Genomic DNA, 27,994 nt, shown 5'->3' with positions numbered 1-27,994 from the left:
TCGAAGACATGCTGAACTTAAACAGTTCGCTTATCTCAAGAGATAAAGGATGGTTTTCGGAGAAAGCAAAGTATCCTTGCTGTATTCGTAGATTTCAAAAATGCTTTTGATAAAATTTGGAGAGCTGGATTGCTTAAAAGAATGATTTTCTGTGACATTCCTGGCAACTTATATAAATGGATCAAAAGTTTTCTTACCAGCGATTTATAAGTGTAATATAGTCAAAATGTGCTGGGTTATCGACAAACAAAACAAGGTGTACCTGAGGGAGCAGTCTGAATTCCCAAGATCATCTATCAACCTTAAACACACTGAGGCTTCCACAGCACTGCATTTTCCAAAGTTACTAACAGATGATGACAATGTTACCTCACCACAGGGTTAATCTTCAGTTGTAATTACACAGATTGCTAACTCTTAATAAATATGAATATTATTGACAATAAACTTCTAATAATAATAATATTGATGAAAGCTCATATTATATTGTTTATTGTCTTTATAATTGTAACTATAAATAAAAATTGATTGAAGAAAAAATTGTCCAGCATGGATACCATGTTATCAAGCTTACACATGCTTCTAATAAATTCCAACTACAATAAATACCATATTTGCCGGCATATAAGACACACTTTTTTTCTCTGAAAATAGGTCTGAAAAACGGAATGTGTCTTATATGTCAATATTGCCTCTTATACATTGATACTCATTTTATTCGGAGTTAGCGATTTTTTTCGTGTGAATGGGTCAAAACTTCATGGGATGCTGTGAAAATAGAAACAGTGGTTAAATCATTTAAGAAGTGTGGTTTTAGTAATACACTGGATGGTACAGAGGACAATTTGTTATATGAGGACTCACATGCTGATTAAAAGAGTTTTCAAGTGGCTCTTCATTTAACTCTGCAGATGAGTGTTTAGGTTTTGACAAAGATTAAAAGGTGTTCTTTCCCAGATAGATTGAGTATTTTCAGAAAGAACTACTTTGTATTTGTATTACTTTATATTTAAAATACTCTAAAATCATTATAATAATCAGTAATAAAGTTTTATCTTTCAAAAATGTGTATAAAAAAGGGGGTGCATCTTATATGCCAGCAAATATGGTAGTTTTTAGGATTGCCAAAAAACTTACAGGAAAATAGAATTACAGATAAATTTCCAACTCTGCACTTAAGACAGCAGAACTGTGAGTGGCATTATTACCAGCATATTGCAGTCTACTGATTAATACGTCAGTTCTATGTAATATAAGTTTAACTTTTAATGATTTAAAATAAATAGTAGCATTGCTATTCCAAAACAAAAATAAAGCTTTGACTCATAGCTAACCTTTCTTCAAAGACAACTGATTCTCTCCTCCAGACTGAAAATCATACAAAGCCACAAACACTTGAGGGTCGGCATCCTCTTGGAGTAAAAGATTCTCTTTGGACATCCATCGTGATGCAGTTTCAACACTTAGTGGAAGACCAGCAGATGCATCCTCCAACAGGCCAGGGATTTCGGGTAAAGGCCGACTTTGTAGGAGGGCCTCTGCACGAAAACAGGAATAAGCTGCATTGAAAAACTTGTAAATATCAAAGAAAGGTATTTTTATCAAATAAAGAACATATCATAATGATATAATTAAAATCAATCAATTTATGCAAAAGCTTATCTGAGGTTACAATATTCCCTTAAAAATATTAGAAAAAGATTTGATGAAAAAATACAAAAATGTTTAAAAAATTGCAAAACATTTGGTAAAATTTTTATACAATAAAAAAGATTCTGGCATCTTCCTAGTTATATTAAATGTAATAATAATTATCCAAAGTTAAGGTTGGATATTTCATTGCAATTGTGTCACAATTATGCAAAGAGTTATATTTTTTTCTCTAATAACATCTTAACATGAAAATCATGAATTTTCATTTTTTTGCTGTTTTCATCTAAATGAAATTTCCAGGGTATTTTTTAACACTCTACATCATGCCAAAACAGAGAGCTATATGCATCACCTCCCAAAAAAATTAAATAATAAAAAAACTCAGTGTCAGCTAATACATTAACAATTACCTTGCATCAAAGTACATAATACATTACGAACATTTTCAATGATAACAATGTTCATAAAAATTATTAGTAAGGTAAGGTATAAAATACATCAGCCAGATATAGCATTTAAAGATAAAATGAAAAAATGGATAAATCACATTTATTATTCAAAATTTTAAGAGCCCAATACTTTTGCAAGGCATTTACACTAACTGGTTTAAAAAGTACACGCTCTGCTTCCTTTAATATTGATCCTAAGCATACATTTCAAATTATATAACTTCCCAAAATAAGGAACAGAATTGTATGGAAAACTGATTCATGATTCAACACTAAGTGGAAGTGTTTGGTTGATATAAATTCTTGAATACAGATAAATCTAATTAGTATCTACATCTGAATACAGATAAATCTATTACAATCTAATTAGTAAAATATTCATCATGCTTTAATAAATTAAACATAAAAAGCTCAACTTTATCTTCACTTGCAAAATCTGTAGTGAAAGCCATAATTAATATTTACATGGTGCCACTTACAAATTTAATAACAAGCACTAGTTTAGCCAATATGAAACCATTAATTGTGATAATCATTTTTACTTCCTTGTATGAAGTAAAGGAAGTATCGCAATCGCGAAAAATTTCGGGTATCATATTTCAACGAAAATGCCCATTTCGACAGCTCTCGAATCCATCTGAACGACGCTTTTGCGTGATATTTGTATGTACGGATAGAATAAAAGCCTCTTTTTCTCAAAATGGCTTAAAAATGGATTTAGAATGGATTCAGAAGAGATTTTTTCATGATGGCTGTGCGCACGCATCTGGCATAACTCAAAAGCCTCAGAACGAAATTTTGTATATGGCATTACTATAGCATATAGTTGTGCACCTCCCTTTATGTAGGAATCGGCTATATATATATATATACTCTGTTACTCGGCTTCGTTCGCTTAATTTTTACTTCCTTGTACGAAGTAAGGGAAGTATTATAATCGCGAAAAATTTCGGGTATCATACTTAAATGGAAAAATCCATTTTGACCGCTATCGAATGTTATTGTTATTTACGATGTTTTTGCATGACATCTGTATGTAAAGTCAGAATAAAGGACTCTCGTTCCGAAATCGATTGCAAAATGGGTTTAAAATGGATTCAGAAGGAATTTTTTCGTGACGTCCGTATGTATGTATTGTACTTATACGTACGTATGTATGTATCCCGCATAACTCAAAAAACGTGTAGCTTGAGAGTGTTGAAATTTTGCATAAAGGTCTGCTATAACATGTACTTGTGCACCTCCCTTTTTGGTTGCAATCGGCTGCAACAAAAGTATATACAGTTGAATCCGGTTAATTAGACCACCGGATAATCGGACCAGCCGCTTTTTCGGACCGAATCCTAAAGAAACCAAACAAATCCTATGTACATAAGCCTGGTATTATTCACTTATTTGGACCAAAATTCTGTTTAATAGAACCAAAAAACGTGAGAGCAAATAAGAAACAGAAGCCACAAGTCGGCCGCGTTCAGCGGATGTACAGGTGATCCGCGACATATGGGAGGATTTGTAGCTGCGCTCCCCAGGAGAATGCTTTATCAAAGGTCAGGAATTCCTCAAAGTGCATGACAAGAGCAAAACCAGTGGGAGGTGAACAAACGCACCATTTCCTTTGACCTTTCTTAAAACAGAGCCACCATAGCTGCCAGCGAGATTATTAGTCCCACTCCGTCTCCGATTTTTGAAGAAATGAACAACAGAGTGTCCGGCTCCACCTGAAAGGAATCCGCCTGTCACTCATGATTAAAGTTACTGGACAAGCTGTGCGAGTAAGCGGCCCTATGTTAAAATGCAAGGCAGAGCAACTCGCTAAAAAGCTACGGAGGGTTGGTTGTCTCGATGGAAATCTAGACATGACATAAAATTCAAGAAAGCACATGGCGAGAAAGAAAGTGCTGACAGTGCAGATGCGGAAAAATGGAAATCAACAAAACTGCCCGAGTTTCTTGAAAATTTTTCAACAAATGACATCTATAATGCTGATGAAACTGGGCTGTATTATCGTGCTACACTGGACCACTCGTTAAGTTACAAACATGTTGCACTCTGTGGCTCCCTTGCTGCCTTAAAGGACTTAGGATGGACAGTTTACCAATTGTGTATCATGCGAACACCTGCAATGAATCATCTTGAATACCACATGCGAACAATGTTCAGCGTGGATAACCGCTGAACATTTTAGAATGGCTGAAGATTTGGGACAGAGAGCTACAACGCCATTGAAAAAAATTCTGCTTCTTCTTGACAATTGTGCAGTACATCCTCATTTAGATTACTTGAAGAACATCCAACTGAAATTTCTACCTCCCAGGACCACAGCTTTGGTCCAGCCAATGGACATAGGCATCATCAAAAATCTGAAGGCCCTTTAACTTGCAAGGTTGGTTAATTACATCCTTGCAATTGAAGAAAGTTTACTGACCTCATCGTCAAAAGCCAGCGAAGTGGTCAACATCTTACATTTGTGGCCGACAGCTAGCGAAAAGTGAGCAGTGAGACAATTCAGAACTGTTTTCCTCGTTTTGGCTTTAAGCACTTGGTTTTGGAGATGGATGTGGACATGCTCATTGAAAGTGAAAATGATGACGGACATGGGGAACTTCAACAGGTACAAAATTGCGAAGAATTTTTATCCACCGACAATGAGCTTCAATGGCTACGATGAAAATGAAGATTATGACGCTGCAATCGTTGCAGCAAAACACACACCACCATCGGAAGACCAAGAAAGTGATGATGATGATGATGCCGCTAATAAGTTGGTGCAAGTGACAACACAGGATGCGAGGAAATGCATTGAAACTTTGCATCGATATTTCCTTACAACTAGGACATGCTCGTGTAATTGGACCAGCCGGTTATTAGGACCAAAACGATCGCTTCCCGATGTGGTTCGGATATGATTAACCGGAATCGACTGTATATATATACACATCCACTATGTTATTCGGCTGTATGAGGTTTTTTTTTTTTTTTTTTGTTGTTGTTGTTGTTTAAAAAATTATTGAATTAGGCTGTTCTTATGCTCCAGTTAAGGTTTTTATGCCGTTAATTAATCTGCATGCAATAGTTATGGAATTATCAAAAATTCAAAATGTTGTTATTAAGAAACATTACGAAATATATTAACATTAAAACATTAAGAAACATATTAATCAAAAATCTTCCTATGAACCATGTTTTGATATTTAACAATGGCCTATTCAAGTTTCCGTTTCTACTGAATGTATTTTCAAGTAACATTCAATACCAAGCGGTGATATTTCAACTGAGGTGGTAAAATTACACTTTGTGCAACAAACCAGCAATAAAGTATTAGTAAATTCGTCAAAACAGAAGAGAAACTCGCCAGCGTGAAACATAAGTTGATTTAGTTAATCAATTGATTTCGAGGGCAAACAAGTGCAAGCCCCTTTTCATCAGAAGCAAAGAAATCTGCAAGACCGGCCAGTTTTGCTTACAGAAATGATATCGCCAAAATATTCAAGTCTGGGCAAATTTTTAAAAAAAAATTCTATCTTTAAACGCAGTCTCCCGGTTCCTATAATTTATATTTGAGAAAGTTTTATACTCGTTATGAAAAAAATTAAAACACAAGAAGTTTGACTTTCGTAGAACAAAAATGGACCCGGATATTTAATTCCAAAATTTTTGATGTCATTATGAACTTGCCTTGAAGAATCGGTTAATTAAGTTAGAATAATTCGAAAAAATAGTTTAAATGAAGTACAGGAAAAAATGTGTATAAAATAATAGGCCACACAAGGAAGCCATGTGGTGCCCACTAAAGATTTATGCAAACAAAATGAATCATCTTGAATACAAATACACAGCAAACTGCCAAACATAGCACTGTGTATAGAAGCAGAAAGTTCTCCTGCTTTAATTCTGCTTACAGAACGAAATAATTTCGGTTTTGTTCGGCTAGAAGGTGCGATGATGCCAAAATCTCGAAGAATAAATTACAAAAACATAAAACTTCAGTAAATGTTTTTTTAGGTATAATAAACCCGCTACACAATTCACTGAAAAATCGATGAAAGAGCACTGAACTGAAATATCTGGATGTTTCAGCGGCTTATGATCGTCAAACGATTTTCACGGGAAAGAACAGCAATGACAACAGAAATAAGTTAAGCAAAATTTAAGTTTTTTTAAAGGTTAATTCTGAAATATAAATATGAAAATGAAATAAACAGGGTTTTATAAAATGCATTTTTAAATAATAATACAAAAAAAAATATGACATGTTTTAAATAAAGAATTTTTTCCCCGACAAAATTATTTTTTAAACTCTTAGTAATATTGCTAGATCAGCCGACCAAGCAAGGAAAACAGAAAAATAGAAATACAGCCGAACTTTAGATAAACCGAAAGTGAAGGAAAGAAATGGAAGGAAATTAGATTAATCAAAAATCCGATTTCTCTAAGTTCTATTGCACAGATCACCTATAAAGCATTTCGTCTTATTGTGTATGCGTGAAGTCAAAATTAAAATCTGTAAAAGTCCAATGAGTAATGTCATTCATACTAAAAAACAAAATCTATCAGGCAATGTTTCGGAAACAAAGGGGAAGAGGGAAGGAACAAATAACAACTAAAAAAGTATGTTCTTAACAAGTCTTCAAAAGTCTTTGATCTCAAATGAATTGTAAGAACTCCACAAAAACGATTCCAATAGCTTTAAATATTTATGTATCAACACGCATTACATTTAAAAAATCTAAAAAAGTATAATATTTATAACCATTTGTCTAGACATGTAGCTAAATAGAGAATATATTACAGAAATATGGGAAAAAAAAAAAAAAGGATTTAGAATGGCCTACATTTATCTTCGGACACTTCTGTTATTAAAATTTTATTTCTAAATATCAATTACTAAAATAGAGAAATGGCTTCATTTTCCTCACACGTGAACTGGATCATCTTATTAAGACCTACGAAAAAAGTATTCGAAAGGTTATTCCTAAAAATAAATAAATAAATAAAATGTTTTGAAAATGAGCTCACTAAGTATTCGAACAAGCATTTTTTGATGAGTATTTCAATTACTTCGCCATGACATTAAAAACAGAAAATTAATGAAATAAATAAATAAAATGAACTAGTCAGAATATTTCACGTGGAAAATATATACATTTAACGTTGCACAAACAAGCTACATAAAATAAAGTTTGATGTTAAAAGAAATGAGCCTTTTAAAATCCCACTGATCAGTTTGGAAAAAAACTTCATTCAGAGAAAAGTCAACGAAGTTCTGCGGTTATGCAGCGAACCACGTGACTGTTGCCGTAGCAACTCAGTGTGGATGGAAGCGAGAAAAGCAAGCAGTTATGTGGAAAGGAATACAAACCGCCTTTTCAAAACCATGGCCGAATGAACACTTTTTTTCTCCCGTTTTCACCGCTTTCAATTTGCAGCCGTCCGAATTCATAACACTTGTGCATCGAGGTTATTCCCAATCATCTAGCTAGCCAATGACCGATTTCCGGTTCGCATATGCTTCCGGTTCTAACTACTGACGAAAACGGGAATGAAACTTTTAAAGCAGCAAATCACAGAAGCAAAAATTCCAACACAGATGTTAAGTATCAAATCTTTTATCAGCCTTAGGCGTATTAAGGAGAGAAAAATCTATATAATAGTATCGATCCTGAAGTAAACTTAGTTTCGTAGAATTTTTATTTCTAAATTTGTTTCGACTGAAAATTGAGTAGATCTGTTTACAGAAGAGCGAGTGTCTACAAAGAATTTGTATGGCATTTATATAAATTTAATCGTTTGTCAGGTGTTTATTATACTATTAAATAAATCAGTTATTTTATATTATGCAACTTTAGTGTCACTTCTCCCTACCCGTTTTCCTGCCAGAATGCAAATTTTAGTTCGCACGTATTTAAGTGAGGGTTTGAGATTGCTTTAATCACAGCATGTTCCGCCTGCTGAAGAGCCACGTTATTAATTGATGTTCTGCGATAGCATGGAGAGCTTTTTATTTAACAATTTGAGTTCTTAATAAAAGGGTCTTTCACATCCCTCTTACGCTCCTGTTTGCATAAGTAGACATATCGAAAAGTCGCTTAGTTCTTATTTAGCCTTGACTTAGTATATATTACCAAAAAAAGTGGGACTATATAAATTAAAAGAATTTTGTAACAGGTAACGTAACATATGAAGACAGAAATATTTTTTATTAATTATAGTAACGCAATTTAAATACACGAATTAGATTATTAAACAATTAGATTATTTTAATTATGCCAGTTGGATTTTTTTAACCAAAAATAATATATTTCAATTATTTTAATTAGATTTTTAAACAAGAAAGATGGATTTTTAAAGAATGAGTTTAGTGTTTTTAAATTTCTCAGTCTCTTAAGCAATTACATACTGATTTAAAAAAAAAAAAAAAAAAAAAAAAAACTAACACAATCTTACCACTTTCCTCGATGGCAATACCCAGAGAAGCAGCGTGAGGCGTATGGAAGATAAACACTTTACGTTTCGCACTGTGGCAACATTTGTTAAGGTTAGTTGATGATATATTTATCGTAATGTAATATAACATAATGCAAAACTTTTGATAAGACTTTCCCTAAGACCGTTTCTAATGGTAGAAAGAATTTAAAATATATTATTGCGATACGAAATTGGATTCCATGTGACTCGTGAACAGTCTAACTGAAATATTTAGCTTTTGTTATCAATTTTACCAACTCATAAAAAATCTTATTTGCACACGTAAACGAAAAACACCTAAGATAGTAATTAATTTATCAATTTGTTTGTCTCTTTAACGCTTTTCAAAACAAAAAGAAAGCACGTCAGGCTACCGTAGAATGAGGATAATCGAGTTAACTGTTTCATGAAATGAGTGAAGCTCCACTTGAAATGCAAACTCTCAATACATGACTTAATTTCAAAACAACACGTAGAAAAAGTACCAAAATAAAATAAAACATAACATAGTGAGGAACTAAACAAGGCATGCGACTATTAGAATTTTCTGGGTTAATTATGAATAAAGGGCCACTTGGCGTTGAGTTCACAATATAAGCACAATTCAAAGGATTTCAAAATTCCCCCAAAAAAATTTCAAAAGTCAAAATTTAACAAAATAAGCGAATAACATAAAATAAATTAATATACAGAAAGAAATAATAAGCAGAAAATTTAATCTTTATATTTCTCGCTGGTAAATTGCTACACTGGAATTCTTCAATTTCCGCTTTAAACACACTTTTTAATTTTAAAGACATATTTTTAATATTATGATAAAATTTGAGAAATGTTCAACCATTTCGGATCAAAGGTCACCATCAAATAAGCATTCTTCCGGGAATCATTTAATTCTGGCATATTACTAAGAAATAAAATGAAACATCAGAGATCTAATCATTTAATATATTACTGAGATCTGATCTGATTTTACAGTATCAAAACATAGATTAAGACTGACAGCCACCCTTGCCGAAAAGAAGGCTCAAAGCAAGAGAAAAAAAAAATATATTCATAAAAATTACTTCTTTTTTATGCATCCGGGACTATACAGCTCGGATCAATGACATATGTAGACTCAGTTCGCTACACTCCGCTATTACGTCATTTCCGGGCTTCATTATGATATTCTTACGCACTTGAGATTTTGCAGCCAGCAGTATTCCATTTAATATTGAGAATTCACATGTTGTATCACTGAAGCATCCACATTATTAAAATATATAAATTACACTTAGTCGTTTGCTACATAGGTAGTGGATGCAGATAAAATTATCAGGCTGGAAATGAATACTTTACATACATATGGTACATCATTTACATAAATACATATAATGTTCAATTTTACAAACTCACATAGACCATTTAAAAAAAATCGCAAACTCTCAAGTCCGTAAATGAAAATGGCATTAAAAATGATAAACTTTTCGAAACCGATGTTTTTTTAAGAAGGCGTGTAGAGATACTGCCAGACAAAACACGCGAAAAATATAACACAGAGAATAAAAGTTGCATGGCTTACAATGTGAAAAACATCCTGTACGAGAATCAGCTTGCTAGACAAATTGGGACGGAAGATGAATTCGGGCGCCCAGGAACATAGTCCTAGAAACGCAAGCAAATTCATAATGAACCGTATTTCACAATTGTTGAGTAATTTTGTTTAAGACAAAATGAAAATATCGACTGCTCTATCGAAGAAAGAAGTACTGTTAATCAATATGAAAAGTTAGCAAGTTATAGCTAATGGGCAACCAAACTTAAGATATCGGACATTCCCGAACAACAGTTGTACGTACTTTGAGATACCTTTGAGAATAGGAAAAATAACTTTGAGAATAGGAAATTTACATCCAAGCCAAGGTTGCTCGGTGTAAGGTTACTGCACTTGTTTTCCCAAATGCGAAGGGGGGATTTTCGGCTAAAAATCCACTATTTTCCTTTTACCGGTTGAAAAGGGTCATCACCGTTCTTCCAGGGTGCCCTAATGCCCTCTTTATGAAAGATCTGGGTTTATTATAGCGTGTCAAAATTCCCTAGAGCTCGTCCTAGCTTCTTAAAGCGAGGAAAGCCTTCGTGGAGGACTTTTTTGATCACATTCAAGTTACACATAAGAAAACTCTTACTCAATAAGAGCCAACCCGCGGTCGAGCGGTCAAATCGCTGAACATTTGTAGCTCTGACTGAGTTCGACTCCAGGTGAAAGGGCTGACTGCATAGGGTTTTTCGTGGTGTTCTCATGTGTAAACTGTATACGAGCCTATTCCCCTTAGAAAGTCCTCCACGAAGGCATCCCTCCTCTTAGGCAGATAACCTTAGCGTGTTTTGCCATAATCAGTTAAGCGAAACGAAATTCACGCAAGCCGTCAACTGGTACCAGAATCCGAGTCAAACTATTAGCGTTCAGCAATCTTATCCACCTAGACGCTGGTGGGCTATCTTTATGAAGTAAAAACAGGATAAATAGCAAGCTACAAATGCATATTTGGTATCCTTAAAATCGGTCCGACGCGGAATTCAAGGCCATGTACTTAGCAGATACAGGCATCAACGCCACTACAACGATTTTACATCATACAGTAAGACCCCGTTTAACGCGGGGAATACGTTCCATCAAAGTAGAGCGTAATGCGAAACAGCGCTAAACGAGGCTATCTTTACATGTAAATATTGAGGTTAGAGGAAGATGGCTAGGAAATTGGTTAGGTATTAAATTTAAAAAGTATGTTTTTTTAATAAAAATAAAACCAAAAATTTATTTCTTAAAGCCCAAATTAATACCACATTATTATTTCTTGCAAAAATAAAAACAAAATATAAATAACAAAACGAATATTCTTAAAAAAAAAAAAAAAAAAAAAAAAAAAAAAAAAACAAATAAAATTCCAAGTCAGTCATATTTAGTTAGGCTTCCGCGTTTTCAGTGTTCTGCCTTTTTGTGACAAAAGCATCTAATGTTGTTTGCCTTTTTCTTTTACGTTGTTCTCTTAAAAGTTCTTCATAAACGGATAGAGCATCTCTAACACCACGCCTCACTTTACTGTCAAAATTCGGATCATTTTCAATGACTTGATACATTATTTCAGTTATGGTAGACAAACTCCATTTTACAAACGCCATCGAAAGTTCTTTTTGCTCTTCTTCTGAATCACTGCTGTCAACATTTTTGTTTTCTTCTTGTTCAGTTAATTCCTTGAGCTCATCATTAGAAAGACTAGCCGCTGCTTCTTGAATTATTTCTTCGACATCTTCCACATTTACCCCTTCAAAATATGTCTGTACAATACCGCACCAAACAAGAAATACAAGTACACTTATCAGGTTCAATGTTTCTTCTAACCTTCTTCGGAAACATACAATGACCTGACTAGAACAGAGAGCTTACTAAAGCTATGTTCACTAATTGTAGTAAGTAGACAGGATACAGACGAAGGGTATACAAAACCCTTTATTTTTTCTTTATATACAATGACTTCCGTACTTCGGAATACAATGACCCTCCACTCGGGGTCTAACTTAAAAGATATCAAAATAAAACTAAACTCTAATTTAACTTTAGAATAAGATTGGCCTTATAATAACAGGAAGCGTATGTAGCACAGAGACTGTGAACACTACAATACGTTTAATTTATCAAGAGGATTAAAACCTCTGGCCTGGAAGGCAAAGTAGCAACTGCGTAACTTCTAAGGTAAGCGGCCTGCTTCGAACTCACGGCTTCCTCTCTTCTGCTTGGCAAAAAGGCCACACTTAAATACTTGGCGTTCGCCAGACAACTTTGCATAAACTCCTTCACGCTTATAATTCTGGCCGGAAGTAGAAAATAAGAAGTGATAGTAAAGATTTAAAATAAAATAAACGTTAGTAAAACTTAAGATCCTTACATACTTCCCGCCAGAGTTAATTAGTTTGAAACTGAGGTCTAAAACGACCTTGTTGAAAACTTTTAGCTCTAGAAACTAACGCGAGGCCAACCTTTTACAGTCATAACTTAGCTAGAAACTAGAAAATTTTAAAAGAAAGAAATTTGTTACAATAGCAGCTCCCGGAATATACAACAATCTTTTTTCTTTTTCATCTGTACTGCATCAAAACAGGAGCTTTATTCAATTCTGGTTCCTTCCAGAGATCTGGAAGGAAAACTAGTTTAATGAAATGTTACAGAATGACATTGTAAATAACATATAGAATATACTTTTCTTAACATTCTTATTTCATTCATGACTATTTTAATTATCTCTCCCCGTGCTCTCTGACATGTGTTGTAAAAACACCAAACACGAATGTGTTTCTGTCTATGTGTTCAACACTTCCTCCTACAATCAAAACACTAATGTGTTAAAATTCAACATACGAGACCTCTTAACACACCCTAATTTCAACTCTAGACCCTGAGGTACTATTCTGAAAGTGGCTAACTCTAAAGTGTAGCGTCAGAGAGCCTAACTACATCATTCAACCTTTAACACATATTCACCATGATTTAATCTTTACAGTCACACGAATAACAAATTTTTAACATTACTTTCACTTTTACCATATCACGGTATTTCTTAACATTCAAAATAACAGTTCACATGTATACAAGAACATATCAAGATGCCGTTAATTTTACACATTTGAAAACATACATTAGTAGTACATTGTTAACTTCTATTCTTTTCAAAGCAAGTGCCAATTCTTTCTACATTGAAATAATACTACATTTCAAAAAGTCTTTCAGACTAAAACTTCTTTCTTGTTAGAATGTTTTAAATAAAATTTATACAATAACTTTTTACAATATTTAAGTCTTTATACAACGCTATTATACATCAACTTTAGTTTTACGCGCGAGTAATTGAAAAACATAATAAGAAAATCGGTCACAACTCATTTCTCGCCCTTTTGGCGATAAAGGTAGACCTCGCATGAGGTAAAACTTCTTGAAATCTGCCACTTGCAGTAAGAATGAAAGATTAACTTAAGTTTGTAAAGTAACATAAAATTTTACTTATCTTTGTAATATTCAGACATCCTTTTCTGGGCCCAGTCTTTAAAGGTGCTGCAGACCGTAGCTTGGTTGATCCTCCTTCTTGTACGGGCTCGCCCTTCAGTGCTTTCCTCTGGAAGCTTCCGTTTTTCACCACTACGGCCACCCTTGAACATCTTCCTTCTGTCCTCTGCTTGTGGTCTTGGCCGTTTGAAGGCAGCTGGTCTTGGTGGAACCGGGAAACTTCTGTCGTGATCCTGCTTGGACCTCGTTGTTGGCCGTTCAAATTTTTCTTGTACTTTTTCCTCCGCCGCTGATGGCCCTTCCGCAGTTCGGCGACTTTTGCTGCGGAGAGTTCTGTCGGATGAGTCAATCTTCCGTTTCACAGCCGGGTTATAGTTGCCGTCCTTTCTCCCGGTCTTTTCCACATACGTCGTCCTTCTCCCTTCTTCATTCTGGGGGTGTTCGTGAACTCTGTTTTTTTGACGGTGGAACGGCTTCTTTTTCTTTGTACCTTCAATTTTTCCGCGGGGCAATTTTCTTTTCACTTGCTTCTGACTCTCATTGGCTTGCCCTTGTACTTGTCGTTTTCCCACCTCTGGAACTTGTACCTGCGGTGTCTGCCGTACCGGATCCTGCAAAAGATCTGAAAAGATTTGCATTTTATTACGGTCATAGAATGGTTTTATCTGGTCAATGTTTGCGGAACAGGTTTCACCATTTCTTGCCTTTAACACTACAACAGCGTGAGTTATTTTTTCTATAACATATGGTCCTTCAAAGCGTGGAAAAAATTTGGCAGTTTTATCTTCTGGTGCTGAAGAAAGTGAATGCTTAATTTTTAGTACTTCATCCCCTACTTTATAAGTTACTCCCCGTCGTTTCAAGTCATAATACAATTTTTGTTTTCTTTGTGCTACTTCCGTATTCTTTTTTGCTTCTTTTATTAGTTTTTCTATATCACCCATTTTAAATTCTGGGGCTCTTTGTTGCACATAAAATAGTTTATCTAACGGTGTTATAACCTTTCTGCCTAGAAATAACTCAGCAGGAGTTTTGCCCGTTGTATCATGTTTTGCGGTCCTAAGGGCGAAAGCAAATTCATTGACATAGTTATCCCAGCTTTTATGAAAATTTTTAACATAACTACGGATAATTTTCACTATATTTCTGTTGACCCGTTCCGCTATATTTGATTGCGGCCGATACGGGACCATTTTTAAATGACGTATGCCCAGTTTTTGGCACATGTCTTCAAATATATTACTTACAAATTGAGGACCATTATCCGATATAACTTTTAGGGGCGCCCCGTATTTTAAAATATATTTATTTAAAATAGAATCGGTAACTAATTTCGCGGAGGCTCGTTTTAAGGGAACAATTTCGGTCCATTTACTAAAATGATCAACTATAACAAGGAGATAGCGACTTTTGTTTAACTGACTTTTTGGGAAAGGGCCCAATAAATCGATGCCGATTATTTCATTTGGAAATTCGGATTTAATACTATTTAGAAACCCGGCCGGGCGGAAATTAATATAATTAACGGCTTGACATGTTGGGCAGGACTGGACATACGCCCTTGTTAACTTTTGCAGTTCAGAAAAGTAGACTGCCTCGCGTACGCGTTGAGTAGTTTTTCGAATACCAGCATGAGAAGCTAAAGGGCTGTCATGGAGCTCTTGCAGGATATTTAATCTAAGACTAGCTGGGATAACAGGTCGAAATTCGTTGTTGGAATTCGTAGTTTTTGTATAAAATAATAGACCATCTATTAGTTCGTAATGGGCCGCCCTATTTCTTATCGCCACAATATCTTGGTGGCTAAAATTTTCAGGATCCTTCAAATACTCATAAATACTTCCAAACTCAGGATCCTTACCCAGTTCGGTTATTACAGTTTCTCGGGAATTTATTGTACACGCTGTCAGCATTGCAACTTTTACGGTATTACCCTGTTCGTCTAATTTAATTCGTGACAGGGCATCTGCTACGATATTTTCCTTTCCGGGGGTATGCTTGATTACCAGATTATATTCTTGCAGCTTGAGTGCCCATCTTATTAACCTTGGGGATAAATTTTTTCCAGAGTACAATCTAGTTACCGCCGCATGATCAGAATATACTGTTATCGGCGCCTTTCCAAAATAGACTCGGAACTTTTGCACTGCTAACAGAACTGCAAGTGCCTCTCTCTCGGTCGCGGAATAGTTTCTTTGTGTTTGATTTAAAGTTCGGCTAAAAAATGCTACTGGCTGCTGATTTTGCGAAAGCAAAATCTCCTACCGCATAATCCGAAGCATCCGCTGAAACCGCATAATCCGAATTCTCCTACCGCATAATCCGAAGCATCCGCTGAAATTTCTAAATTTTCATCCTTTTCAGGAAATTTCAACACAGGGGCTTGCGTTAATGCTTGTTTTAATTTTTCGAAAGCACTATTGGCTTCGGCCGTCCACGAGAATCTTGCCTTTTTCCTTTTTAATTTTAACAACGGCTCAGCGATAGCCGCAAAATCTTTTATAAAGGACCTATAATATGAACAAAGTCCTAGAAAAGAAGAGAGCTTCTTTGCCGTGTTTGGAGTCGGATACTTTTGTACAGCGATTATTTTTGATTCATCTGTCTCGATCCCTTTTTGCGATATTTTGTAACCTAAATATTTTAATTCAGGGGCTGCAAATTTGCATTTTTCGACATTAACTTTTAGACCGGCCTCATTTAATAAAGAAAACACCTGTCTTAAATCCTGTACATGTTGGTCTAGATTATCACTAGTAATAATGATATCGTCTAAATAGATAAATGTGGACTTTCCGAGAACAGGTCTTAACACAATGTCCATGCATCGCTGAAATGTTGCTGGGGCGCCTGAAAGGCCAAACGGCATTCGCAAAAATGCATAAGTGCCAGACTTGGTTATAAAAGCAGTCTTAGGCACGTCCTCAGGCCTGATCCCTATTTGAAAATAACCATTCGTTAAGTCTAAAGTTGTCATAAATTTGGTTGATTTTATGTTCCTTAAAATTTCTTCTATAATCGGTAACGGATATACCGGATATTTCGTTATGGAATTTAATTTACGGTAATCAATAGCGAATCTCCACCTTTTTGGATGCTCCAAAGGATAATCATTATTTTTCTTACATAAAACCACCGGACTAGCATAACTACTTGAGATAGGCGTTACGATCTTTTTACGTAGCATATCGGTAATATGCCATTCTATAATTTTTTCCTTATTCTTATCATACCGGTATGGTTTTTGACGAACCGGCAATGCATCTCCGGTGTCAATACTATGGTTAGTAACCTGGGTAAATCCTGGAATATCACTAAATAAGGAAGCAAATTCACTTACCACTTGTCGGATTCTATCTTGCTCGTCATTAGGCAGGTGGTCCAGATTTAACCTCGGCGGTTCAACCTTTTCTACACGCACTGGTTTCATCGTCAGCTTAAGAGACGCTTCATTAAAATCCAGTGTAGCTTGTGCGTCTGAAAGAAAGTCTATTCCTAGTATTAAGTGTGCTTGCAAATTCTTTACTATAAAAAACATCACCTTTACTTGTTCGTCCTTGATACGGATGTACAAAGGTACTTTACCTACGCACTTACATTGTTCTCCTTGCGTCGCTAATACTGTTGTATTATCCGCATTATATATGCGGTATTTGCGAAAATACTTTCTAAAAAAGACTTCTGCCACACAGGAACACTGCGCGCCGGTATCCAGGAGTGCGGTGGCCGGGATATTATTTACCAAGACTTCAATCTTCGGAAGAGTTAAAATTTTTCACCATTACTGTATTTAACTTGTAGGAAGAGGGGTTTTCGTGGCCTTCGGATTTCCGCACCCTCTCGTCAGCAGAAATCCGTTTTAGTTTAAATTATTTTTTCTTTCGGTGCTTTCCTTCTTTCTCCACTGGCCTTGAGACTTTTTTTCCTGGGTTGCTATTGAACTGTCGACGTTCGCCTGCTGTTTTTGAATGCTCGGGTTTCCTTGCCCACTGATTCGCTTTTTCTCCGTAGCCATGTGCTTGAGTTTGCTGTAGTCTTGGCGTACCAAATTGGTTTCGCTGTTGATATTGGCGTCTTCTTTCGACGTCCGCCGTTCTTCTACTTTCAAACTGGATTGCTAGCTCAAATAATTTTTCCAGTGTAGTCGGATTTCTCAATTCAATAAAGTCTTGCACTTGGGGTAGTAACCTCGGCAAAATCACTTGAATTATTTCAGGATCCGGACGGTTTCCATACAAGAGCTTGAAAACGTGAATTTTTCTTAAAATAAAACTCGAGATGTTTTCCATTCTTTGTTGATATATACTGAAAAGTTCTGTTTCTAATTTCGCACGATCCCTTACAACAGGGAAGGCTTTTAGTAGGGCAGTCTTGAAATTTTCGTAGGTATAGGTGGGACTTCCTGCTTGACCCAAGAGACTTCTGCCGATACATTTGAACCAGTTAAGCGCTTGGCCCCTCAAAGCGCTGGTAGCTAAGGTAACTTTTTGAAACTCGTGCACGGGGTAGAGCATGAAGTGGTCATCCAATTTTTCCAAAAAACTGGTTACCTGTGAGTTTCCATTAAACGTTGCTTCTGGTTTCATCGAAGCGCGCATGGTCTGGACAATATACCCAAATCCTTCCAGGGCGGCAGCTGGCATTTCTGGATTCTGAGCTGTTTCTGCAGGCAGCACAGGTTCTTCTTGAAACTCGGCCATGGTTATTCTTCGTCGGGCGCCACTATCAGGTTCAATGTTTCTTCTAACCTTCTTCGGAAACATACAATGACCTGACTAGAACAGAGAGCTTACTAAAGCTATGTTCACTAATTGTAGTAAGTAGACAGGATACAGACGAAGGGTATACAAAACCCTTTATTTTTTCTTTATATACAATGACTTCCGTACTTCGGAATACAATGACCCTCCACTCGGGGTCTAACTTAAAAGATATCAAAATAAAACTAAACTCTAATTTAACTTTAGAATAAGATTGGCCTTATAATAACAGAAAGCATATGTAGCACAGAGACTGTGAACACTACAATACGTTTAATTTATCAAGAGGATTAAAGCCTCTGGCCTGGAAGGCAAAGTAGCAACTGCGTAACTTCTAAGGTAAGCGGCCTGCTTCGAACTCACGGCTTCCTCTCTTCTGCTTGGCAAAAAGGCCACACTTAAATACTTGGCGTTCGCCAGACAACTTTGCATAAACTCCTTCACGCTTATAATTCTGGCCGGAAGTAGAAAATAAGAAGTGATAGTAAAGATTTAAAATAAAATAAACGTTAGTAAAACTTAAGATCCTTACACACTCTTTCGGATATGTATTTGAAACCTATCGCTGCATAATATTTCGGGGAATCCCCGTATGCTGCGAGCGATTTCGTGGAATCCCCGGTTTGAAATAAAAGAGCGCTAAACCGAAACAGCGTTAAGCGGGGTCTTACTGTACGAACAAAACACTGGGAAAACTAGCAACCAAGAAACTTCACTTAAGTTGCTTCGTAGAAGGCTAACCAGACTGTTTCGAATTTTACCAAACTGCTAAATTTAACAAATTTGTTTTAAAACAGATAAATCTCTTGCAAATATGATATTGAACGAGCTTAATTATGCCGAAGAATGGAAATTTTTTAATAGTAGAAGTAACAGTAGTTCTTTTAAGTAGAAGTATTCAGTGCAACCTATCCAGTTTCAATATTACAATATGATATGCATTTGCTTAGTGTAAAATCACTAAAATAATGCAATTCATTCATCACATTTCATCGATAAACTTATTCCATACGATAGACCCTCCGATAAGCAATCTTCATTTTTAATTAAACGTTAGGCGGGATATCCGAATAGTTAGCCAATGCTAAAAGCCATATGAAACAAATTTTTAGATTCTGCAGATTGTAATTCTGATTACAAAAGTACATATAATGTTGCGCAAAAATATTTATTACACATTTATTTTGTAGTTGGAAAACAGCTTTTATTACTTTTAACTCACTTAACAGGTTATTATTTTTAATTGCAATTCTTATTTTCAAGGAAACTCTCGTCATTTTTTTTTTTTTAATGAAGATATCACTAGTATATAAACTGTTTCGCTCCTTTGATTAACTTCGTTATAGATTCAACAATTTTCCTCCCACGATTAATAACCACACACTTTATTAACGCTGAACTCCGCTCGACGATTCTGAATTCGAATGCTTTGTACAGACGATGGTTTTGTCGTCATAAATCTTTGTGGTTTAAACAAAAGTCGTTAAGTCCATTCACATTTGTTTAACAGGGTTTAAGCCGTAGCTAATCAGGAAAAGGTTTGGTTTGGTTTGGTTTATTAGATTACGGCAAAGCACTCGAGGGCTATCTGTCTTAAGGGAGGGATGCCTTCGTGGAGGACTTTTAAGGGAAACTGGCTCGTATACACGTTACACATGGGGTAAACCACGAAAACACCCATGCAGCCAGCCCGTTCGCGGGATTCGAACCTCGGAGCGAACTACCAGTGTTCAGTGACGTTACCGGTCGGCCGCTGGTAGGCCCTCAGGGAAAGGAAAGTTGCGCATGCGTAAATATGTAGCTGATTCAGCGAACACGTCGATCGATGTTTGCTTCAATGTCAAGGTCTGACAGCTTAGCAACGAAGTTCGACTTAGACATTTTATGACTTTAAAACCACCGCGCGAACGAAGCTTAATTTACTTCGGATTTTCTCTGAGAATACAATTATGGAAAATACACCTTCATCATAGCCGCACTACGACTCTTTAAGGAGATAGAAAGAGCTATTTAATTTAGGTGTATGCCAGCCTAAATACAAATATCCAAGTCCAAGCATGTTCATGCTTTAAGCTTAAAGTTCATGCTTAATATCAGCATGGAAATAACTATAACCCAAAAGACGCAGATAACTTATACGCATATACATATACGCAAAACATATAAACATATACGCAAGTATAATCAGCAGCGTTCTTATTTATATTACACTGTGAATAAAATACATACGCTGTCTTAGAGTACAGTGCACTGTACTTTATCCAAGAATTAGTAACAAAAATTAATTTCGAAAGCAGAAAGAAAAGTCTTGACTGGGCAGCTAAGATGAGACTGGAAAACAGCAAATCTTGACAGGCCCCTAAAGTACGAATGAAAAACAGAAAGTCTACTTACATATTAACAGGTAATTAGCGCAGCCAAATTTTAGACAGGAATTTCTAGAACAGCCTTTCTCTTGTACTTTTTCAAATGAATCCAAATAGCTTAAAATATTTTAGTATATCCCCAACATATAACTAGAGAACATCGATTCATTTTGAAGCACAGCATCCTGTAACTATCACCTAAACGCGCTGGATTTTACAACAAGCTAATAAAAAAAAAATAAATAAATAAATAAATAAAAAAATCTGAAATGTTTCAGATTTTAAATTACGTCCAAAGGGCCGTTTTTTAACATTTTGTGTGTTACCTTTCTTTATTAAATATCATGTTCCTCGCACTTAAACCATAAGATCCAGTGCAACAGCAATATCGCAAAATAGTTTTAAAACGAGCATATCTTTAGAATTTCCGATACAGAGACTCACGCGCTGGAGATAAAAATGTTTTTTCTGCACAACGTTGCCATTGCTCGCTTTGAAATCCTTGAGTTTGTTAATCAAAAATTCGTCAAAGTTTTAAAAAATAGGAAATCGATCATAAAACAAATTTCAAATTTCAAATTTGATCTTCCACATGCTCATATTCGTTGGAGGATTACGTTATTCAAAATTCGATGACTCTATGTACCGTTGTTTTATCACAATACGAGAAATATACATACATTTATGCAGATTTTTCATTATTTAATTTCTTCAAATATAATGCAGGACTCTAACATTTTGTGGCAACAGTTTGAAAAGTGAACCGACATTTATGAGTCCGACGCAAAATGCCAAAACGAAACTAATAGTCCTTCGGGATTCAAATCCCTTTGGACTAAAAAAATTACATAACAACGATTGAATTCCATAAAGAGAATTTTCCGTCTTTAAAACAAAGAGTTCTATGCTAAAATTACGATGATTAAAACAATAATGGTTAAAATATTACTAATGCAGAATTTGAATTAAGACTTAGCTTAGAAAGGGAAAGTTGAAAGTCTAACCATTACCATTTATAATTCTACTCTCGGTTTACGATAAAATTTAGTGGAGGATAAGAATCGGTAAATTCCAGACAGTACAGCAGTGCGTAAAACTATCCATCCTTAAATTCTAAGTCGAGGAGTAGAGGAAGAAGTACAAAATACAAGCGAGTGAATAATCCAAACTAAAAATAAAGCGGTCAATGTACCAAAATTTACCTTTCCTACGGCGAAAAAGCATCAGATAAAAGAAAAACTGAAGACTATTTAATCAGGTACTTCAGTCACGTCGGACATTTCCAAAGAATAAAACCACAACCTAAAATCAAAACAATAAAGACGAAAACGCAACGCACTTCACATGCTTTTAACGCGAATTTGTAACTAAACACAACCGAGAAGCACACCATTAAAAAACAGACGTGAGTCACAGCTGGACGTGAGTTGACGTGCAGCTGAAATCAGGCCAATGGCCTCTTTCTTATCTAGACACCTGAGATCAGCGAATGGAAAGGCGACCTTCCGCTGGTGGAATCTAGCAAAGAACGAAAAGCATTTTCTCCACCAAGGTCAACAGCTCTATGAATGAAAATATTGTACGAAAGAGTTAGAATCTGCCTTTGATCTCATAGATGACGTCTTGGAGGAAGTTGACCACATTCTAAGTGAAAAGTGTGTTAATCATAGACACGTCCTGAATTTCTTTTGAATAAGAGTTCACAGAACATCTCCGTAAGACCTGCACGGCATGTTAAAAGAGTATCAACACTGAATTAAAAGACTGTGAAAACAAAGGATACAGAAAAGCACAATTAAACGTTCCATCCACACAGAGTTGAGTCACAATTAAGAGCTAATAGCCGTCCCTTAGCAATTTCCTCATTAGTAGGCCGTGCGAGACACATGAAGTAGTTATAAGACTGCCATTAATTACTCCGTTAACATTTTATTTCACGCTTCAATTACTGAAACATGTTTAATGCTGCAGCATTCAAGATATGAATGTCACGGATAGATGTTTGCAAAACATGTAAATTACATGCTTCATCGAAACAGATGACAGACGGTCTTTTCAACACACGGATAATTCGCTGAGCTGAGAGCTGGAGCACCATTTTAAAGTGATCTAATTAAAATGAGGCAGAAGAGAATGAGTAGTTCAATCATTTTACTTCCCGTATGCGTTAGTTCTATATCGTCAGTTCCAAAGTATACATTTCAAGTAAATACGGATTTCTTAAATAAATATTCCAAACCCTTTTAACATTCAATGTACAAAAGTAATTTATGCCGCATCGATTTTGTAAACGCTTTAAAATTGGATATTCAATGTTCTATGGGAAACCCAATTTCGGATCCGATTCTTTGTGGAAAAGCTAATATCTTAGCTCAGAAGCTTGGTTGTTTATCCCTTAAAGTAGGGTCTTCAACCTTTCACGCCCGAGGGCCACATCAATAAATTCACGAAGATTCGCGGGCCACATGTTTCTCAAAAAATAGTGTAGAAATTTATATAAAAAAGGGAGGTTTGTTTTGCTAGACGTCAATTGATTCTAGGCGAAGAGATAGTTATTTTAACTTTAAATTTGCTTTTTTACGTATTTACATGTTTGTTAATATTTCCTTATTCCTTTGAATTTAATTTCAGATTCGTTTATAAAGTTTTAATTAAGCTTGCAGGTCCAGCCCGTACGTTATTGTATATTTTGACTAATAGCATACCGCTTTTTATTTTTATTTGTACATCGGAATTGCATTTACATTTTTTACACCTTACTGTGTCAATTAATGCGGACGCTTCAGGAAACTGGAACAGAGAACTGAGACTAAAAAAAAAAATTTTTTTCGAACAGTTTATTTAATTAATGAAAAAATTTTGTAATGCAAAGTTTCAATTGTCTGTTTCGGCGAAACGCGTAATGGAGTTAGCTTGGTTCGATGTTCATTCAGAAATTTCCCTTGAAAAGCCAGAATGGACCTCGAATTGGGCTAATTTACCATTTTCCGCTTTTTAATTTTTAATTTTCAATTCTTATATATTTTTTGCCTTTAACTTGTTCCATCGATTAGTATTTTACTGTGTTTTATAATTTACTTTTTATTTCGCATATAACCTAATATATTAACCTCATTCAATTTGATTAGTTTTTTAACGCTGTGTTAAAATTTCCGAAAATATAGCTTTTGGTAACTTTTTGGCGAGCTTACTACAATTTATCTTCTCATTTCCTTAATTTTGCAGCACATTGCGCAAAAAAATTTTGACCCAAATTGGTCTTTTTTGTATTGTTCTTACAACTTTACTTATAATTATATAGGAAATCGAATTAAAATGTTTTGCAACTTTTTTAACTATAGGGGGGGGGGAAAAAGCATAAGGATGATTGTACAGAACGATGTTGTTACAAAATGCATTTCCAAAAAAAGAAGGGGGGGGGAACTTACATTACTGGGGGAAGATGGTTACTTACTTTAGTTTTAATGTGAAATTTGACATTGTTTTTGCTTGATTAAAGTTTCAATATCCGGTTTAATCTGTGTTGTTGCAATTCGTAAAGTTTCCTCCAAATATCAATCGTTTGTCAGCCGTATTCTTGTTTTTGATTTTAGGATTTTCCTTTTACTAAAATGCTGTTCACATATGTAGGTACTGCCAAAGATAGAAACATGAAGAGTGCATGTTTAAGAATTCCTGGATACTTGTATTCGGTCACGTACTTCGAATAAAATTAATGTTGGATTTTCAAGAAACTTGCATTTTACTGCAGTCACACTGTAAAACTATAAATTCTAATTGAAGTTCAGGTGGAACAGTTCCAACATCTACTGAAAATGGTCAGGAGAACATTCTTATAAAAATTTCATTTTGGCGAAAATCGGAAAATCTGCTTTTGAATTCCTCTTTAAACTTTGAAATGCATTGTACATAATTATTTGAATTAAATACTGTAGAGTTCTTCACACACTCCATCAATTTTGGCAAGCCAGTGGAATTCTTACTTAGCAACTGACAGAAAGGATTGATTTTGTCTCAAAAGCTTTCATAAAGTAATGAAGATTATGAACAAGTAGATCTTTTCCTAGTAAGCGGTAGTTCAAAATCACTGAGATAATTTTCAGAAACTTTTATCTCAAATAATATCAGGCATGTCAATAAAATGCTTTAATATCAAGAATAAGAGAAAAAAAAATTTACGACGAAAAGCTGACAAGACAATTTTTTTTTAATCAAAATTTCTTAAAAATTATTTAACTTTTCTTCAAATTCAAATGTGAGGCCACTAAACTGCCTTCTGCGGGCCACGGGTTGAAGACTCCTACTCCTCTGGGCGGCCAGAGTTTTCGCTAAGAACGCAAAAATTTCCCCAAACTACTATGAGAACAAATTATTGTTTTGGTTTTAATGCAAAACCTTTCCTGGTATTTCATACCTGGATTTGTTTTCTTTTGATGTATTGCCTTAATTTTGTCGACATATTTTAATATGCACGTATATATACGTTCTTACAGATATCACAATAAATATTCTAGACCGTATATATACGGCCTTGCCGCTTAGAGGGTTAAAGCACGAAACAGCTGGCTAAGAAATTTTAAGTGCAAGTACAGTGTCTGTCAAATAGCTTACTTTGACCGAGACGTTCAGCAAGCAATGACTTTCAGTACTTATCAACAATTTAAAGTTGTTTAAGTGTGGCTACGCCTAATTTTTTTACCATAGCAGCCATACTTGTTTACGGTTGAAACCTAGCAGGATAGTGACTTAAGTCGGTGTCTGCACTCAGCGCTTTTTCGCCGAATGGGACCGAAATTACACTTTCAGTTTTGTGCACCGAAAAATACTTCTTCGTTAGCCGAATTGCATCCCCCTCCCCCGCTTAGAAATTCTAATTTTACTTGTAAAAATGTCTTGATGTAGTCTTTGATGAACTGAAGAAAAAGGTCGAGCAACTCGTTTATAAAATTTCTTCAAAACAGCATATGCTACGAGAACTTAGAGATATGTATTTCCATTTTGCAGAAGCACAGCCTTCAAATGTAACTTGGATGCATCGATAAGCAGGAACTATTCACCAAGATCACGTTTCTCTTCGACGTTCCCAATGAATTCGCTAAAAGCGGTTCACAACATATCACCATCCACTTCAACAACAAAGAAATACTAAATTTCGCAGATTTTTTTTTTTTTTCTTTTTTCTTTTCTTTCTTTTTTTTTTTTTTTTTTTTTCTTTTAAATGATTCGTGTTCTTTTAACATTAAGTTTGTAACGATTCTATAGCTTTGAAAAGGGACGAGGTTGTAATAAAACTGGGAGAAGAGAATGGAAATGTCTTCCTAAAAAAATAAACCAACAAGTAAAAAATAAAAATAAGCAAAATTATCTGTCCAATATTCTCACTTTGAAATGTTTTAGGAATCACCAATGAATGAATTCGTTGAAAAGACAAAACTATTTGCTAAACAAAGACGACATTTATTAGCACGAGTTAGACATTACTAATGAGATGGTTAATTAAAAAGATATAACAGTATGCTTAACACAGTTTATAACAGTTAATTACATGGATGGATAGTAAATATCAAGGAGGTTAGAATAGAAGGAGGGAGGGTTCGCAGTTTCCTCCACTATCGGGGAATGAAACTCCACGGAACAAGCGGCGTCCATGTTTGTTACTTCAAAACATTGCAATACGGTAGTGAAACGTACGTGTTTGTAAGCTGTTCTATGCATGAATTTTCCAGTAAAAATATGTTAAATTTATAATGAAATGTTTCGCTATTGTTAGTTTTTTGTTTTAAAGTTATAAAGTTAATATCTGTAATATACTAAATACAGAAAATCATTAAGAAATATTTCGAAATCTAAATGCATGTGCATAACATTAAAGCCTTTAAAAATTATGTTCCTGCATAATTTCAAGAATTTTTTAGGTTTTATTAGCAACTTCTCGGGTATACTTTCAATTGTTTCTTTAAGAAGTGATATTTCTGATTTATTCGCAATATTATTATAATTTATTAAAGAATCATTTTTACCAGAAATTAATAGCAGATAATTATCTAAAAAAATGGTAACATGTTGCTTTAAAAAAAAAAAAATGAAAGTTTTAAATAGATTCTTTTCACAACCAACAACCTTATATCAACAAGAAAATAAATATTAATAAAATAAAACAGATTTATGTGAATTCAATGATTTCAGTTTATGCGCGTTTAATATTTATGAATCTCAAATAAATTACCTTGAATTAAGCTGAATTACAGAAATATACCTATATAAATTTTTGGATATATCTTTTCACATGTTCAGTTGTGTAAATATTTTACTTATGTTTATCGCTATACTGCCCAGAAATTTGTAAGGTTATGCAAAAACATTTTAACAGAACAGTTTATCTTGATCAAATGCACAAATTATATTCGTAACAGTTCATAAAACTTAAGAATGAATAATAATTAATACATAAAGAAAAGTGTTGCTTTATTTAACACCTTTACATTTCATAAAAATAGTAACAATTGATTTCTTACTTTTCATGAAAATTATAAAACGAATTATCTAAGCGTTCAAATTATACAGTTTAAATCCTAGCATATATCATTGTATGTTAAGGAACAAAGATACTAGCTGTAAGCAAAAACATTAAAATGTATTTAACATGTTTCGATTATTATTAAGTCTTTTTTGTCACATCTGGAAAGAAAACAACATGACATTGTGACATTTTTTTAACGTATTTATGAAAGTACATAAAAAAAAAAAAAAAAAAAAGAAAAAAAAAAAAGAAAGAAAATCAATACTTACGAGTGAACAGTAATCCCAGGAATATTTTTCGAAAATCTATTTGTGCATCCATATGCAATATAAGCAGACATGCTTCAAAAAGAAAAGGAAAAAAAAAATGTTACAATTACAGACTTCCTTGCACAAGTCACAGTGATAACAGTAACATGGCCGCCAAGCTTCACCGTTTGAGTTGAACCTTCCCTCCTTCTATTCTAACCTCCTTGGTAAATATACGCCCTTCATTTTATACCTGAAGGATGAAGTTACAGTTTTTTTTTTTTTATTTTTATTTTTTTTTATTTATTTTTTTTTTTTTGTGTGTGTGTGTGTGTCAAATATTGTTTAGTGTTTTTATACACAATATACAATTCACGAGGCATCTTTTAAACTTAAAAACATGGTAAAAGCCCTATTAGTGAGGAATGGTATCGAATCATCACTCTTTTCCAAAACGGAAAATGGCTCTCTACAGTTGATCGATTAGATTCAAGTATT

The 27,994-nt window shown here is 34.7% G+C and overlaps 1 protein-coding gene across 3 annotated transcripts in view; it reads right to left on the bottom strand.

Annotated features, from left to right (window-relative positions):
- LOC118185970 (uncharacterized) overlaps nt 1-27,994 on the bottom strand; it is a 166,643-nt gene that overhangs the window by 46,141 nt on the left and 92,508 nt on the right. For 2 of the 3 annotated variants that reach the window (XM_035355944.2, XM_085824355.1), the window contains exon 2: nt 1,335-1,559. In XM_035355944.2, the coding sequence (XP_035211835.1) occupies nt 1,335-1,559 (225 nt within the window). The remainder of the gene's footprint in view (nt 1-1,334; nt 1,560-27,994) is intronic. The other variant, XM_035355945.2, reaches the window with a different exon arrangement.

Source organism: Stegodyphus dumicola, chromosome 9 (genome assembly GCF_044657685.1).
Source record: "Stegodyphus dumicola isolate Sdum_Otavi_A_Nest chromosome 9, ASM4465768v1".
In the NCBI taxonomy this organism is placed as follows: Eukaryota; Metazoa; Arthropoda; class Arachnida; order Araneae; family Eresidae; genus Stegodyphus; species Stegodyphus dumicola.
This window is presented reverse-complemented; position numbering and strand designations above follow the sequence as displayed.